The 14295-nt window shown below is 34.8% G+C and overlaps 1 protein-coding gene across 4 annotated transcripts; it reads left to right on the forward strand.

Annotated features, from left to right (window-relative positions):
* The first annotated feature begins 598 nt into the window (after positions 1 to 598).
* On the forward strand, positions 599 to 14050 carry LOC142345567 (cystathionine gamma-lyase-like). Of its 4 annotated transcripts, none has more exons than XM_075397668.1 (7): positions 599 to 987; positions 1426 to 1625; positions 7735 to 7870; positions 11346 to 11549; positions 12642 to 12898; positions 13237 to 13423; positions 13752 to 14050. In XM_075397668.1, the coding sequence occupies exons 2-7, from the start codon at positions 1462 to 1464 to the stop codon at positions 13995 to 13997; spliced, it is 1194 nt and encodes a 397-aa protein (XP_075253783.1). In that variant the 5' UTR covers positions 599 to 987; positions 1426 to 1461; the 3' UTR covers positions 13998 to 14050. The 4 variants fall into 4 exon arrangements, with proteins under 4 accessions (XP_075253783.1, XP_075253784.1, XP_075253780.1 ...); XM_075397669.1 differs by having other exon boundaries at positions 1448 to 1625; XM_075397665.1 differs by having other exon boundaries at positions 599 to 983.
* The last annotated feature ends 245 nt before the right edge of the window (positions 14051 to 14295 follow it).

Consider the following 14295-nt stretch of genomic DNA (forward strand, 5'->3'; position numbering starts at 1 on the left):
CTTTCATGCTTTCGTTCTTCAGTTTTGAGTGATCCCTATTGGTTTTACCCCGAAGTAAAGCTTTTTGTTAAAATAAAACCGATTGCAGCAAACAATTGTGATGAGGGAGCGGGAGGTGCATGGTTCGAATCCCGGCATCATCCACTATTTTTGCACCCGTAAAGAAAAGTTTATCTATACTACAGCCCCTGAATTAAATTGCACCGCCTGTTGTTCGAGAGCAATTCTTCAGACATTAGTCGGTTTATTTTCTAAATCCTGTTAGTTCCAAGTGAAGAATGAATGATTTTTGACGGGTCTAGGTCATTTTCTAAATTTTTCAAAACTTGAAATTAATAACTGGTTCCTTTAGTGTTTTCAAAAAGTTCGTTTGATTGTGAAAAGCTGCCAAATTTGCGGGCATCTGAAATTTGAAACGTATGAAGATATTTTGAAAATTTCGTTTGTAGACGCTTTAAACAGCTATCTCTGAATGAATTCATGGCGTGTGATGACATCTTTTGTAATCAGCAGCGTCAGCTATTTGAACCCTTTGTCTATATTTCACTGTTTCGATTAGATTTTACTATTTTTAAAAGTTCATCTACTATACCTATTATTATTATTATTACCTATTTGCTTTCAGATGAAGATTGTTTGCTGCTCCTTTTGGCTATTTTGATTGGCACTTTGACCAGAAATTATGTATTAATTGGCTTGAATTTACCTGTCGTAACCTTTCTTATCTGTGAAATTCCTGATGGGGTTAATGCATATTTATTCTAATTATTAATTTGGGCTTTAAGCTTTAATGCTCCACCAGTTGGCAAATGATGATGGCAGAGGTCTTATTTGACCAGCTTATCAAAAATATTTAACATCAAATTAATTAATATTGGCTGGAATATTTAGAGTGACAACAAATAGTTACTATTTAATTTAACAAATCTAATATTTGGTTATTTCGTCGAAAATTGATAAAATTCAGCTGAATTTACTTTTAAGTTGGCAAGCCTAATTGCAATATCCGTTCTGAATATTAAAAATTTTGATTGCTTTGTGACAAGAATTCGTTTCCTGAGTTCGATTTTGAAGCAAATTGCGGGCATTGAATATTTTGAAAGCAAATTTCAATTGTCAATTTTCGGCTGTCTAAGTATCAGCAAAAAGTATTTTAACTGCTAGTTCGAGGGATATTATTTGGCATTGTAAAATTGATTGATTCAAGTGAAATTTACTGGAATAAGAACAAATATATAGCATACAAGCTCTCTTTAATGATTGAAATTTAAATAAAATTGTTAAACAATTGCTTCCCGAGCTTCATATCGAATAACCTGCGGAATCAAGATTTTGAATATTTTTGGGACAACTTTTTGAAACAATTTTTGGCGGTTCGTTTTAATTATTTCAACGGGAAAATATTCAGTGATATTGCGAAATTAGACTAAATACTATACAATACTAGACTACTAAATCGGGATGGGTAAAGATAGTGAGGCTCATAGAGTGGGAACAAGAGCGATCCATGCGGGCCAGGATCCCTTTAAATGGAAAAGTGGGGCTGTAGTGCCTCCGATTAGTCTGGCCTCGACCTTTGCTCAGTTTGCACCAGCACAATTGACCGAGTGTGGATTTGATTACAGGTAAGAAATAATCTCTTTAACCATAAACATAATCTTGTTTTTTAATCTAATTGTTCCGACCCCACTTGTGGGGGGGGAGGAACTATATACTCAAATGGGTTTTTTTTGTTCAGTCAATTTTGGCCGATCGATATATTCATCGCAGAGAAATATGAGTGGTATCATTAAAAAGATGGTCCAGCGTTGAATTCAAAATTAAAAAGATTTTTTTGATTTTCGTTTTTTTCGAGGAGTTATCAAGGATTGAAGTTTTGAGTGAACACGGCATATTTGTACACTTTGTGTCATTTTTCTTCAAACTAAGATATTTTCTATAAACTTCAAACTTCAAAAGATATTTCAAACTTAAATTTCTTGCCAAAAATGAACCAATTTTGTGTTCCTAACAGACTAAAGGCGATTAAAAAAGACTAGTTCTGGTCTCATAGGGAGCTTCAATATCAAAAAATTCGAAATCTATTTGAGAGCTCTTTTTTTTTAAACTTTATTACTTTTGTTACTTTTTTAAGTCACCTAGAGACAAGTCACTTTTCATATCGAGGTTCCGTTAATGATAAACCTCCTTTACAACCAAATGAAGCCCAATGAACAAAAAAAAACGTTTTCAAGGAATTGCTCATGTTTTTTTTTAACTTCGACTCTGTGAGTTTTCATTATTTGAGTTTTCTAATTTTTTGGAGTCTTATGGCATGGAATCATTGACTAACTGTGCAAAATGTTCTGTAATGGGTTTTAAGTGAGCATATCTAGTGCTTTGAGTGGACAGCTAATGGCTGTTAAGACTTGAAAAATAATTTTTCGAAAACTTTATTGAACATTAACAAATCATAAAGTTATTATCGTGAACTGTAAGTCAGTCTCTGATGACAGCACCCTCGTCCGTCCCATTGTAACCAAATTTGATCTATTTGGCGGTTTTATTTTCTAACTTTTAGATATATGACTTCAATGACACAATATTTCAAAAAGTTTTTAAATTTTTTTTGGATTTTTCCGTATTATTGGTTACTTTTGAAATCTTTTCACATTATCCTGAAATTGAAAGCTGCTATTGGCTTCAAGAAGACATTCAGTGGATCAAGGATAATTTTTCAGAGAAAACCTTATGGTTTCAGATGGCTTCGACCTTTTCTTCTCGCACTTCTCTCCTGAAATTTTTGTTTTTGCCTGATTTCGTTGTTGTTTTCATAGTCTTAAGACTTGTTGTGATCTCTTATTGATTATCTATGCATGACAAACACCTTTTTCCTGCCATCGTGTTATTTTTGAGCGTAGTTATTGACCTCTGTTAAAAGCTTGTGAGTTTAATGGCTGTTAAGACTTTAAAAAAAAAGTTTTCGAAAATTTTTTGAACATTAACCGATTCTAATTTTTTTTCGTGGACTGTTTGTCATTTTAGTACCTACAGGATCCCTTTTATTTCTATTGCAGTCAAAAATAATCTGGTTAGCTGTTTTATCTTCTACCTATTAGTTTTAAGATTTCAATGCCAATAGTTTTCATATTTTTTTTCAAATTTTCGGGTTTTTTCTTATATTTGGATCCTTTGAAATCTTATCACATTATTCCAATACTGATAGTTCCCATTGGTTTAGGAAGTCGTTCAGCGGATCATATTTAAAGTTTTTAGAGAAAAACTTATGATTTAAATTACTTCGACACCTTAATACTTCGACACTTAATTGACCAAATATGAATGGCCAGCAAATTTTTTGTCCCATGAAGGCATAATTTAGCGTATTTAGTGGATTCGTTGAAAGCTAATGAAGTTAATGGCGTTGATACTACGAGTTTTCTCAAAAATTTCGTGGTTCTAATGTATTTGTTCATATTTGATTTTTTAAAACAATATTGATAAAAAAGAGGGATCTCATTGCTGTTAAAGAATTGATTGAACATAGAAAAGTTTTTAGTGATGAGTTTATTGTTTAATGCCTACGACACTTTTCTCGCTCAATTTTCTTGAAATTGCTGTTCTTGCCTGTTTTTGTTCTTTAGGTTGCCCTAAATTGCTGGCAAGTCTCTCAGGCTTGTAACTGAGAATTGAATTAATGAGTTACCCAAATCAGTTAGTCAGTTTATAGCCTTTAGTCTTAAAGTTTATTATATACATTTTCAAACATTTTTCAAACTTTTCAGTTCTTGTTGTTCTTTTCGTCAAACTGATTTTCATCAGTGAGAGGTAACATGCAATTTCTTGTATTCCTAAAAATAACATATCTACTGAAATTATTTGTCACCGATGCTTTGTTTTTTGGACAATATGCATTTTTAAAAACGTTTTTCGAGTGCTCGTTTTTTGCGCTTCTTTTTCTCTTCTTTCAGAACAATCGCGTAGTAACAGATCCCAATGATTTACAAATGTAGCCCAAATAAATTTATTTAATCTCTCAATTTAATTCCTTCAGCTGAATTAGTAGAAATAAGAATTGAATTAAAAATACATAATACTCAGATAATAGCTAATGATTTTAATGGTAGCAATTGTTTGTGTTTTCGCAAATCGTTTCTAATTCTTTAGGTAGGTCTTAAGTTCATTTCTAAGGCTTAAACTACCCAAAGGCAAATCGTTTTGGTTTTCTAGTAACTTTTTAGTAATTTATCAAGGATTATTTAGTTAAAAGCTAATGATTTTTAAGACTTTTGAAATTTCTTGGTTTAAAAAATGTTGATTAATCTTTGAATTTCGCCTCATTGATCGTTCTCTTTGTTGACTTGTAACAGTCTCGTTAAGAAAACTTTCGGTCCGCTGTATAATTAGGAGAAATTAAATTTGAGTAGTTAAGGTTTTATCTGACTGCATTTTGACGTCGTTACTATGTGCTTTTAAAATTAGATATTCAGTTTTCGCAGTGAAGTTTTTGTATTTGCTAATTTTTTGGTTGTTTTTTTGTCTCGTAGTGTCTAAGGTCAGATCTCGATGGCGCTGTAATAAGCCAGGGCATTATGTAATTCAATTAGTAGATAGGTTGTGTAACGATTGTTTTAAACTCAAACATCTATTTTTGTTATTTCTTCATTTGGTTGACAATTAAGTCAAAAATGTAGATGAGCTTGTGTCGGAACATCATGTGCGAACGCACATTAACGAGCCGCCTTGTTTAATATAAAAATTTAAAACCAGTAGTGAAACAAACTGCTTCGATACAAAAACTAGAATTGAAAAATAGACGATTTGATTACATAAAATATTAGTTCAGTTCGTTATCTTAACACAAAGTCTCTACTAATCTCGTTGGCCATTCGTGTTAAGCATTAGTTAAACTTCTTAATGTTTTAAGTTGATTTTTGTGGTTGTTACCCATTTTTTGTCCTTTTTGTTGTGTTAATACTCAGTCTCATAAATTATTTTTCTATTAGTTCGTTTTTCAGGCTGAAATCGACTCATTTCAGAGGCTTTGAGTGCACTCTCCAGTTTGTAGCTTAGACTTTCCTTGACTTTTTTATAACCCGTTTTGTTAGACTTTTTTCATAAAGTATTAGTATTTATTCGAGTTTTACTGTATTTACTGTCCTTCTTACTCTCTCTTATGGCTTATTCTCATTAATGACAAGCCGCATTGGTTTTCGGTGGAGTTCTAAGGGATTGTTGTTTCAATTGATATTTGTTGGTTTTGTATTTCGAATTGAGTTAATTTTGAAAATGGATTTGAATTTTGCCCATTTTGGTTGGTGCCATTCCCTTTTGTGCGGCTATGTTTCCCATTTGGAATCGGAAGTGGAAAAGGATCTTTGAAAATGTCCACGATGTCCGTGTGTTACTTTATTGACTCTCAAGACATCGCTGAAAAAATGGAAAATTCGTCGAGAACTACCTTGCGGTTCGAAATATAACTCAAGAATATCGAAGTGACTTTAACAGAGTCACGTAACCTTGCTCGAAATACTCAATTTGCATGTTTTAAAACGCAGAAAGTTACGGAAGTCATTTTCTGGTTATGTATATCAGAATTTCTGTCATTTTAATTTCTGGAACTGCATGCTTTCAGAATTTTCAACGTAACCGTGCTGGATACACGCTCTTTAAAAGGTTTGAAATCTGACACTGTTAAGACCTGGATTTCTAAAACTTGTACGTGAGTGGTTCAAACTACTGTTCATACTCTTGTGCCTCCCAAATTAATTTGAATAATGCCAAAAAAATAACTTGTTTGGTTTTTCAAAGAGTTTGAATGATTGACCCTCGTAATCGATCCGTAGGAGATTTTTTTTCTATTGATTCTTTTGAACAACTGAAACGTTTGAATGTACTTAAGAATGTCTAAAACAAATATCGATTAAGGGAGGTTCTTCAAGGCTGCAAATTTGTCTAATGAAATGCCCCCATTTTGCTTGCAAATACCAAGCAAATTTAATTGAGATTTTTAAAGAAGACAAAATTTCACTGTCTTGGAGTAATCACTGCACCGAGACTGAATACATGAGCATGTGCAGCATCGCATACTTTTCTGCATCTGCGACATTTTATGGGAAAACTTTGTTTCGAGGCAAGAACTGATACTTTGTTCCCATCAGCAAACAAGAGTTCCCAATCTTGCTTTTATTTTTGCTTTTTTAACTGTCGGAAAACAAAATGGAGTGAAGTTTTTATTAGCGGTATGACGTTCTATTTTTTTTGTTATCGAAGTTTTTCAAAATTCTCATTGTTAAGGGGAACAATTTTTTCTGGTCATGTCATAGTGATCAGACTCCCATAATTTCCCAACCAAACCGCCTACAAGTCATTTTTAAAAATATCTCAAAAACCAACGGTTGTAGTACAATTTTTTAGAATGAAAAAGTACTTGATTTTGAGTATCTCTGAACTGTGTTCCCCTCCCCACAGATTACTTAATTTTGGAATTTAAATTGGAAAATTTGCGGTTTCGTCTGTGTATTTTTCATGATGTGCTGCCTTGAAAAATTGGTTTTAACTGTTTTAAGAAATTTCTTGGGAGTTTGTATCGACAATTTTATTGTTATGAATTTTTCGCACTCACCATATTGTCCTACCTGCATAAGTTCAGACTGTGGTAAGTGCGCTGCACCCAAATTGCTTGCCGCCCTTTCCGAATTAAAAAAAGTGTACGAATTTTTGTTCTTGAAATGTTATATTTCAATTTCAAGAAGAAACAGTGAAAATTCCCGCTTTTAGTTACCAGCAATAGCTTTGTATTTGTCAAAACAGTTGATTTTAATTCATCCTCAAGATTGAAACGACCGAGAATGAAATAAATTTTACTGCCCATTTTTCCGAGGTGAATAATGCTAAAAACAAAAATTTTTCTGCTATTTCTTTAGTTTTCTGTTGCATTTTCCCCGACCTTATAAGCTTCTTCACTATTCTGTCTACCAGCCTATATGGCTTGGTCAGCTCACTTCAATAATTGGCTTTGACCGTTTCTGAGGTGTCAATTCCAAAAAAATGCAGTTTTGATGCTTTTGATGAATATCTTCATTTTTAAAAAGTTCTTAACCGATCTATCTAATTGGTAACTATGCTTTTTCTTTGGCAGTTATCGAGATATTCATTTTCCGCTAATTTTTGGAGTAAAATATCTGGAATGCAAAAAAATGTACTGTTGACAAACCAACTGTTTAGCAGCCCGTTCGAGTTTTGTACAGCTATGTTTTAGAGCTGTTTTGCTTTTCATGTGTTCTGAAAACTCGTGTTGCAAGTGTCATTTTTCAGCATAATTTTTTTGAATTCAATGCCAATAGAATTCATGTTACTTTTTGAACTTAATGCTTATTTTGTCTTCGCTATCTGATCTTTTCCTCTCTTATATGAAAAGTTTTTTTTTCTATTTTAGGCTTTCCAACTTTGTCTAATTGACACGTTGTGAGCTATCGTTAAAAATAGTGGAACGTCCAGATAATTTTACTTGGGTAGAATGTAGGTTTTGCAACGTAATGAGTACCAAAATTTGCTCCACGTGAGAGAACGGGGAATTTCAGCATTCCGAAGACCCATGATTCGGGGTGCCAGAATTTTTTCGCGTCTCTTGATGAAAAATTGAAAATATTTGTCATAGTGAAGAAAGTGGGTATAGAGTTTCTATTGTCTGAGACGTTGTTAAAGACATGCGTGCTTTCCTCATTTTCATGTTTACTCTGTTTTTTTTCACAGCCGAGCTGGTAACCCGACAAGACAGTGTTTCGAGGAATGTGTGGCAGCTGTTGAAGGTGCCAAACATGCTCTGGCATTCGCCTCTGGATTGGCTGCTACTACCACGCTATTACATCTGTTGCAGAAAGGCGAAGAAGTAAGTGTCGATTCTTTAAAAAAATCAATTTCCTTTTTTTAAAAAATCATTCTCATGAGTCACTGGTCGATCAAATTTTCTGTAGTTAATATATGTATGTCAGTGTATAGAGGTTGATTAATTAAGGTTGTTAAAAACACTTTCAATACTTTTTTATTACGTTTGTCAAACCGAAATTAGAAATATTGTTGGAGTCATGTTGCAACAATTGCGGTAGAAAAAAACTGCCGAAGTGTACAGATTCAAAGAATCTTATTCAACCTTCGCACGTCTTTGCTGTAAAATTTCAGCGGAGACTCTCAATCTTTTATACGGTTTTTAGTGCTGTTTGATTTCTTTTAATGGTATTTGATTTCTAAATTGCTCTCGAGCGAAGTCGGATGTTTTTTTTTGCACTCATAAGCGGAAATGTATCTAGGGTACAGCCCAGTAATTAAATTGCTCCGCCTATCTTTCTATAGCCATTTATGTTTTTTGTACTTTTTAAACCTATTTCAATAATGGGTAGTTGTTTTCGTGCTATTGTTGTACATTAACATCAGCTGGAATAACATTGGCAGCCTCCTCAAATCCAATTGAAATCTATTATCTATATCAGAGAGACATGTTTTAAATGATTTTGAAAAAAAATGTACAAACCAATCAATTTCCAGCATTGTCCTAATTAATAGCCGCCGTCAGCCGCTCAAACGGCTATTATTAGGCGCTCTCCTTTTACAATCCAAAGAATTTGAATTGTATTGGGGCGCTGTCTTTTTTTAAGATCTGAATTTGGTATCTCTGAACTCGTCTAGGAGTAAAATACAGGAAACTGAAACTTTTCGGAGTTGTGTCCACCCCACAGATTACTTGTTTATTTTTTCGAAAGATACCAAGTGTACTAGCAACTATTTCTAATTTTCCAAGCCTCGAAAAATTCACCTTCATGAAAGACAAATATATAAACAGAACAACAATCCAGTATCCTGGATGACCAATTCCGATCGAGCCTTAAATTAGCGGAAAAGAAGCAAAATGTTTTTTATTAGCGGAACAGCGATAGCTGGGGCTAATGTTGGCCCTCTCTTGTTTTTTTTTACAATTCAAAGAATTTGAATTGTATTGAGGGCGCTGTCGTTTTTTTAAGATCTGTTCCCACATTTTCAAGCTTTTTGAAATCAAATTGGAGCAGTGATTTTGGTCATGCCAAAACAGGAAATAGAGCGAAAAAGTGGGTGTGTAATGCGGCGTGATTTTTTTTGCTCTAAGTTTAAAGTAGAGTGAGAAAAAGGTGTTTGAACAAAAATTCGTTTTCTCGCTAATGGTTTTTTGTTCACAAGCGGCCTTTTGACATTGATTTTGTTTTTTTTTTTTAATTTTTTTTGATGTTTTTTAGAAATAGTTTTCCCAGTCCACTCGTACGTTCTAGGTCTAGTTTTTTTGTTTAGTCAATAAAAATTCTTTGAATAGTACGTCAGGACTTGTCCTGCTATGTTTTTTTACTTCGTCGAACAAAAAATTTTCGCTTTACCTCATTTTGCCTCTTTTTCAACATTTTGCGTGAAATCTTTTTTGACTTCCCTAGGCTCGTTTCTCTCTTCTCTCATTCTGCTAAAAGTGATTTCACTTTGCTTTTTAATGTTTTTTGGGATCGAATTTTTTTTCTTAATGGCTTTTCCAATCCATTCATAGTTCATTCTAGGCCTAGTTTTTTTGTTTGAACCGAATTTCCATTTCTTGTTAGTGGTTTTTTGTTTACATATGGGAATTTCACCTTGATTTTTACTGTTTTTTTAATTTTTTTGATCTGATTTTTTTCTGAATTTTGCTCCAATTCAACTCATAGTCCGTTCTAGGTCAAGTTTTTTTGTATAGTCAATGAAAGTTCTTGTTCATGAATTGTTCGTCAGGACTTGTCATGCTATGTTTTTTTTCGTCATCGCTATTTTTGCTGTGACCATATGACGTCACAACCACTTCAAACCTGCTTATTGTTCATTCGTTCATTCAATTTCAACTGAAGTGTCACTCTAAATGAAGGTTATTTGAGAGCAGCTAATAGAAGCAGCAAAAACTTATCCAGATCTTTATAATCAAAATATAACATGTCAGCCTTCAATGAAAAGTCGAATTTTTTTGGTCTGTCTTTTTTACTGTTTTTTTGAGACTGCAGATTTACGAAGCTATTGCGGCTATTTTCTGGCAATCTGCCAGCTATGTTTTTTTATTTTTTGAATCAATTTTTTTCTAAATGGTTTGCCCAATCCATTCATAATCATTCTAGGTCTAGTTTGTTTGAACAAAATTTCCATTTCTCGCTAGTGGTTTGTTTTTCTCGCTAGCGGCATTTTGACTTTGATTTCTGTTTTTTTTTACTTTTTCAATTGATTTGTTTCGAAATGGTTTTCCCAATTCAATCATAGTCCGTTCTGGTTCTAGTTTTTTTTGTTAAGTAAATGAAAATTCTTTGAATTGTACGTCAGGACTTATCCTGCTGTGTTTTTTAAGATCTGTTCACACATTTTCATGATTTTTGAAGTCAAATTGGAGTAGTGATTTTGGTCACGCCGAAACAGAAAGTGGAGCGAGAAAGCGAGAGGTTTTGCGGCGTGATATTTTTTTAAGTAGAGTAAGAAACCGATGTATGAACAAAAATTCGCTTTCTCGATAGTGGCGTTTTGTTCAAATGCGGCAATTTCACTTTGATCTTTACCTTATTTTGGATTCTTTTGATCGGATATTTTTTCTAAATGGTTTTGCGAATCCATTCGTAGTTCATTCTAGGCCTAGTTTTTTGCTTGAACAAAATTTCCCTACGTCGCTAGTGGATTTTTTGTTCACATGCGGCATTTTCACTTTGATTTTCTGTTTTTTTTTAAATCTGATTTTTTGGAAATAGTTCTCCCAAGTAACTCAGTCTGTTCTGGGTCTAGTCTTTCGTTTAGTCAATTTCTTTGAATTGTACGTCAGGACATGTCCTATGTTTTTTTAATTGGCTTTACCTTTCGATCACGTTTTTTGTTTTACATAAGTCACGACTTCCACGTTTGACTTCTGACTTACCTCACTCACTGTTTCATCTGAATGGTTTTTAAATTCATTCACTCAATGAATTACGCAAGATAGTGAATACAGTCAAGTTCAAAGAAGTAAAATCAAAAGAGACGGGATAAACCGATAAATCCCGCTCATTGAGAATTAGGGTATCAAAGTTCATTAGAGTGTTTGCTAGCTGACATTGGTGTTAAGCTTGTTAGCTTTAAGCTGAATTAAGTATAGTTTTAGAATCCAACTGAAACTGCACGCCGAATTAGAAGACTTTTGACACAAAAAAATAGAAAAAAATCGGCCAATTTGTCTTTTTCTGTTTCAATCCCGATGTGCATCAATCGAGTCAACGGCGGCTATTTTCCGACAATCTGTCGGTATTTTTATTGTTACTGCCTACGTTCTGGGGGTAAATGTTTCGATAAAGAAGCATACTTTAACTGTACAGGTTGTGTGTATGGACGATGTGTACGGTGGTACTAACCGCCTTATGAACAGAGTGTTTGTGCCAAACGGGGTCAAAGTCACCAAGGTTGACTGTACTAATCTGGATCTCCTGAGTGAGGCACTGAATGAAAACGTCCGAATCGTCTGGATCGAGACGCCTACGAATCCCACGATGAAATGTGTGGATATTGAAGCTTGCTCTAAGGTTACGTAATGTCCATATAAATGCAGGATCGTTGAGTTAAGATAGTTGTGGCAGTTAAGAGAAATTGTTAACAGAAAGTTTTGGATAAACCTGAAAACAGATGGATGTTCTGTGGTTTGATTCAAAACTGCCGCCGCTAAATTTGGTGCAATAATTAAGTGTATAAAGACCAAAAACTACGGCTAGAAAATTGGTGCAAAAAAATAAGAAGTTGAGGCATTGTTTTTCTTGACGCATTCAAACCCATTTTTGTTCTTTTAATTTTTCCGCGTTTTTGGGTAGCTGAGAAAGAACTGGGCAATAACAAGCATAATAGTAGTATATGATACCGTTATGTAGGCGTGATAGCCGAGAGGTAAGGTGTGTGGTTCACATACCAATGATTGAGAGTTCAATCCCCTGCCTCCGTGAAGCTGTCTGAGTGAGGATGAGCTCTTACTTAACCATAGCTTCAGGTTGACCATAGCCTGACCAATGTTGGCTGCAATGATGGTACCACGTGAAAGTTTCAGACGCAAAAAAAAGTGGCTATAGTCACCAAAAACAGAGCAATGCTGCTCATGAAAAGATCAGTCTGAAATGTGGGGAATAATAAGAAAAAGGGCAGCTGAAAACAGGCTACTGTAGGCCTAATGCTGTTCCGCTGCGATTACGCAGAAACCACAATTATTATTATTATTATTATTATTATTATTATTATTATTATTATTATTATTATTATTATTATTATTATTATTATTATGTAGTAAATACAGGTAGGGGGCGCTTCCTGTTTTTATCATTGAGTATAGATTGCGAAGACTGTTTTTACTGTACAAATCATTATTGGGCCATGGACCCGTTTTCACATGTCTCAGAGGAAAAGATGGAACAACTGTTTTTATTACAGCGGTCGAAAAAACCATACATCTAAACCATGTCGGTCGAAAAAAATAGTAATAAACGGTTTTCGCAAAAATATTAATAAACCATTAATTATAATCCTCTCTCACGATTTCTTGACTAAGTTTAAGAAACAAACTTTTCTGAACCAATTTTTTGAGTCCGAAGAAAAAGTAATGACATGTATATGGACATTGATTCTACCAAAAGATCATCAAATCAAAACTAAAACGACCCGACTCCATTTTCGTAGTGGACAATACGTTCATGTCTCCCTACAACCAGAAACCTCTGAAATTTGGAGCTGACGTTTCAATGCATTCTGTCTCCAAGTACATCAATGGACATTCTGACGTCATTATGGGTCTCCTTATGACTGATGATGACGAATTGGCGACCAAATTGCGGTTTCTCCAGAACGCTGTCGGAGCTGTCCCTTCGCCTTTCGACTGCTACATGGCTAACAGGTATATGTGGAATTTTGTCCCTCCATAATTGGATGACGAAATATTCGGATGCTAAATTTGATCGATAAGTTCTACTGATTTAGCCCTCATATTTTTGTATTTCACTCAATAAATTTATTGGAAGTATTGAAAACGTCCACGTGAACAATTTCTACCTCCCCCATCCCCATTTTAGCGATAAACGGAGATTATTTGAATAACTTCGAGAATTAATTCAAACATTCTGAGGATTGGGTAACCCCTTTTTCGAAGTGGACGAGAACGTGATACACCTTTTAACGTTTATACTGTTCAGCAAACATTGAGTTTATTCCTTCCATTGTTTGTCTTTTAAACAGGGGTCTGAAGACTTTGCACCTGCGAATGGAGCGTCACAATAGCAATGCCCTGAAAGTTGCCCAGTTTCTGGAGAAGGAACCCCAAGTGGAGAGAGTGATGCACCCTGGGTTGAAGAGCTACCCTGGATACGAGATACACAACAAACAGTGCACTGGCAATTCTGGCATGGTCACTTTCTGGATCAAAGTTCGTAAACTTTTCTAATTGTTCCATTTCTTATAGCTGTATTCTTTCGGGCCGTTTTCCGCAATCTGGAAAGACTATTCATTCATTTCCGGACCTAAGATACTGAGAAAGGCGTATCAGAGATGAAGTGAAAGATTTTAAGGAACAAGATTTTTTCCGCTATTGCTCCCCATACTTTATGCACCCCAGCAATCATTTTGCATTATTAAAGCACGCCGTCATCGAGGTTGAAAATAATATCAAAGATGGAGCAAAGGAGGGGGTTCGAGGGGGAGGGGGAGGGGGGGGGGGGGTTAAATCAATCCAAAAACACTCATGGGATATTTAGGGCGACGTTGAAACTTCGAAAGCCTTCATTGCCAACTTGAAATTGTTCACTCTTGCCGAGAGTCTCGGAGGGTTTGAGAGCCTGGCGGAGCTGCCTTGTGTCATGACACACGCATCTGTGCCCCCGGACCAACGAGAAGTTCTCGGAATTTCAGACACCTTGATTCGTCTTTCAGTGGGCTTGGAAGATATCGACGATTTACTCGATGATCTGACCAACGCATTTGCTGCAGTTAATGCATCTTAATAGTATAAGTTTATGGTTGTATCTCAGAGAAATAAAAAATTGTGTATTGAAAACATTTTTTTGTTCTGTTCGATCTTTTAGTATTATGAAAAAGGGATGTTCTCTCACATTTTAAATAACATTTCACGGATGTCGTGAAAGAATAGTTGCACTGCATCACATAAACAGTCGTCACACAAGATTATCAAGCTTAACTTATAATTGGTTGTGGCGTGCTAGTTGGTGAGTTTTGGATAAGTTATGGCTCACGCTTTTCCTTGATTATGCATAACCAGCGCGAACGTTATTTTTGCTACTC

Source organism: Convolutriloba macropyga, chromosome 9 (genome assembly GCF_964194025.1).
Source record: "Convolutriloba macropyga chromosome 9, txConMacr16.3, whole genome shotgun sequence".
Taxonomy (NCBI): Eukaryota; Metazoa; Xenacoelomorpha; order Acoela; family Convolutidae; genus Convolutriloba; species Convolutriloba macropyga.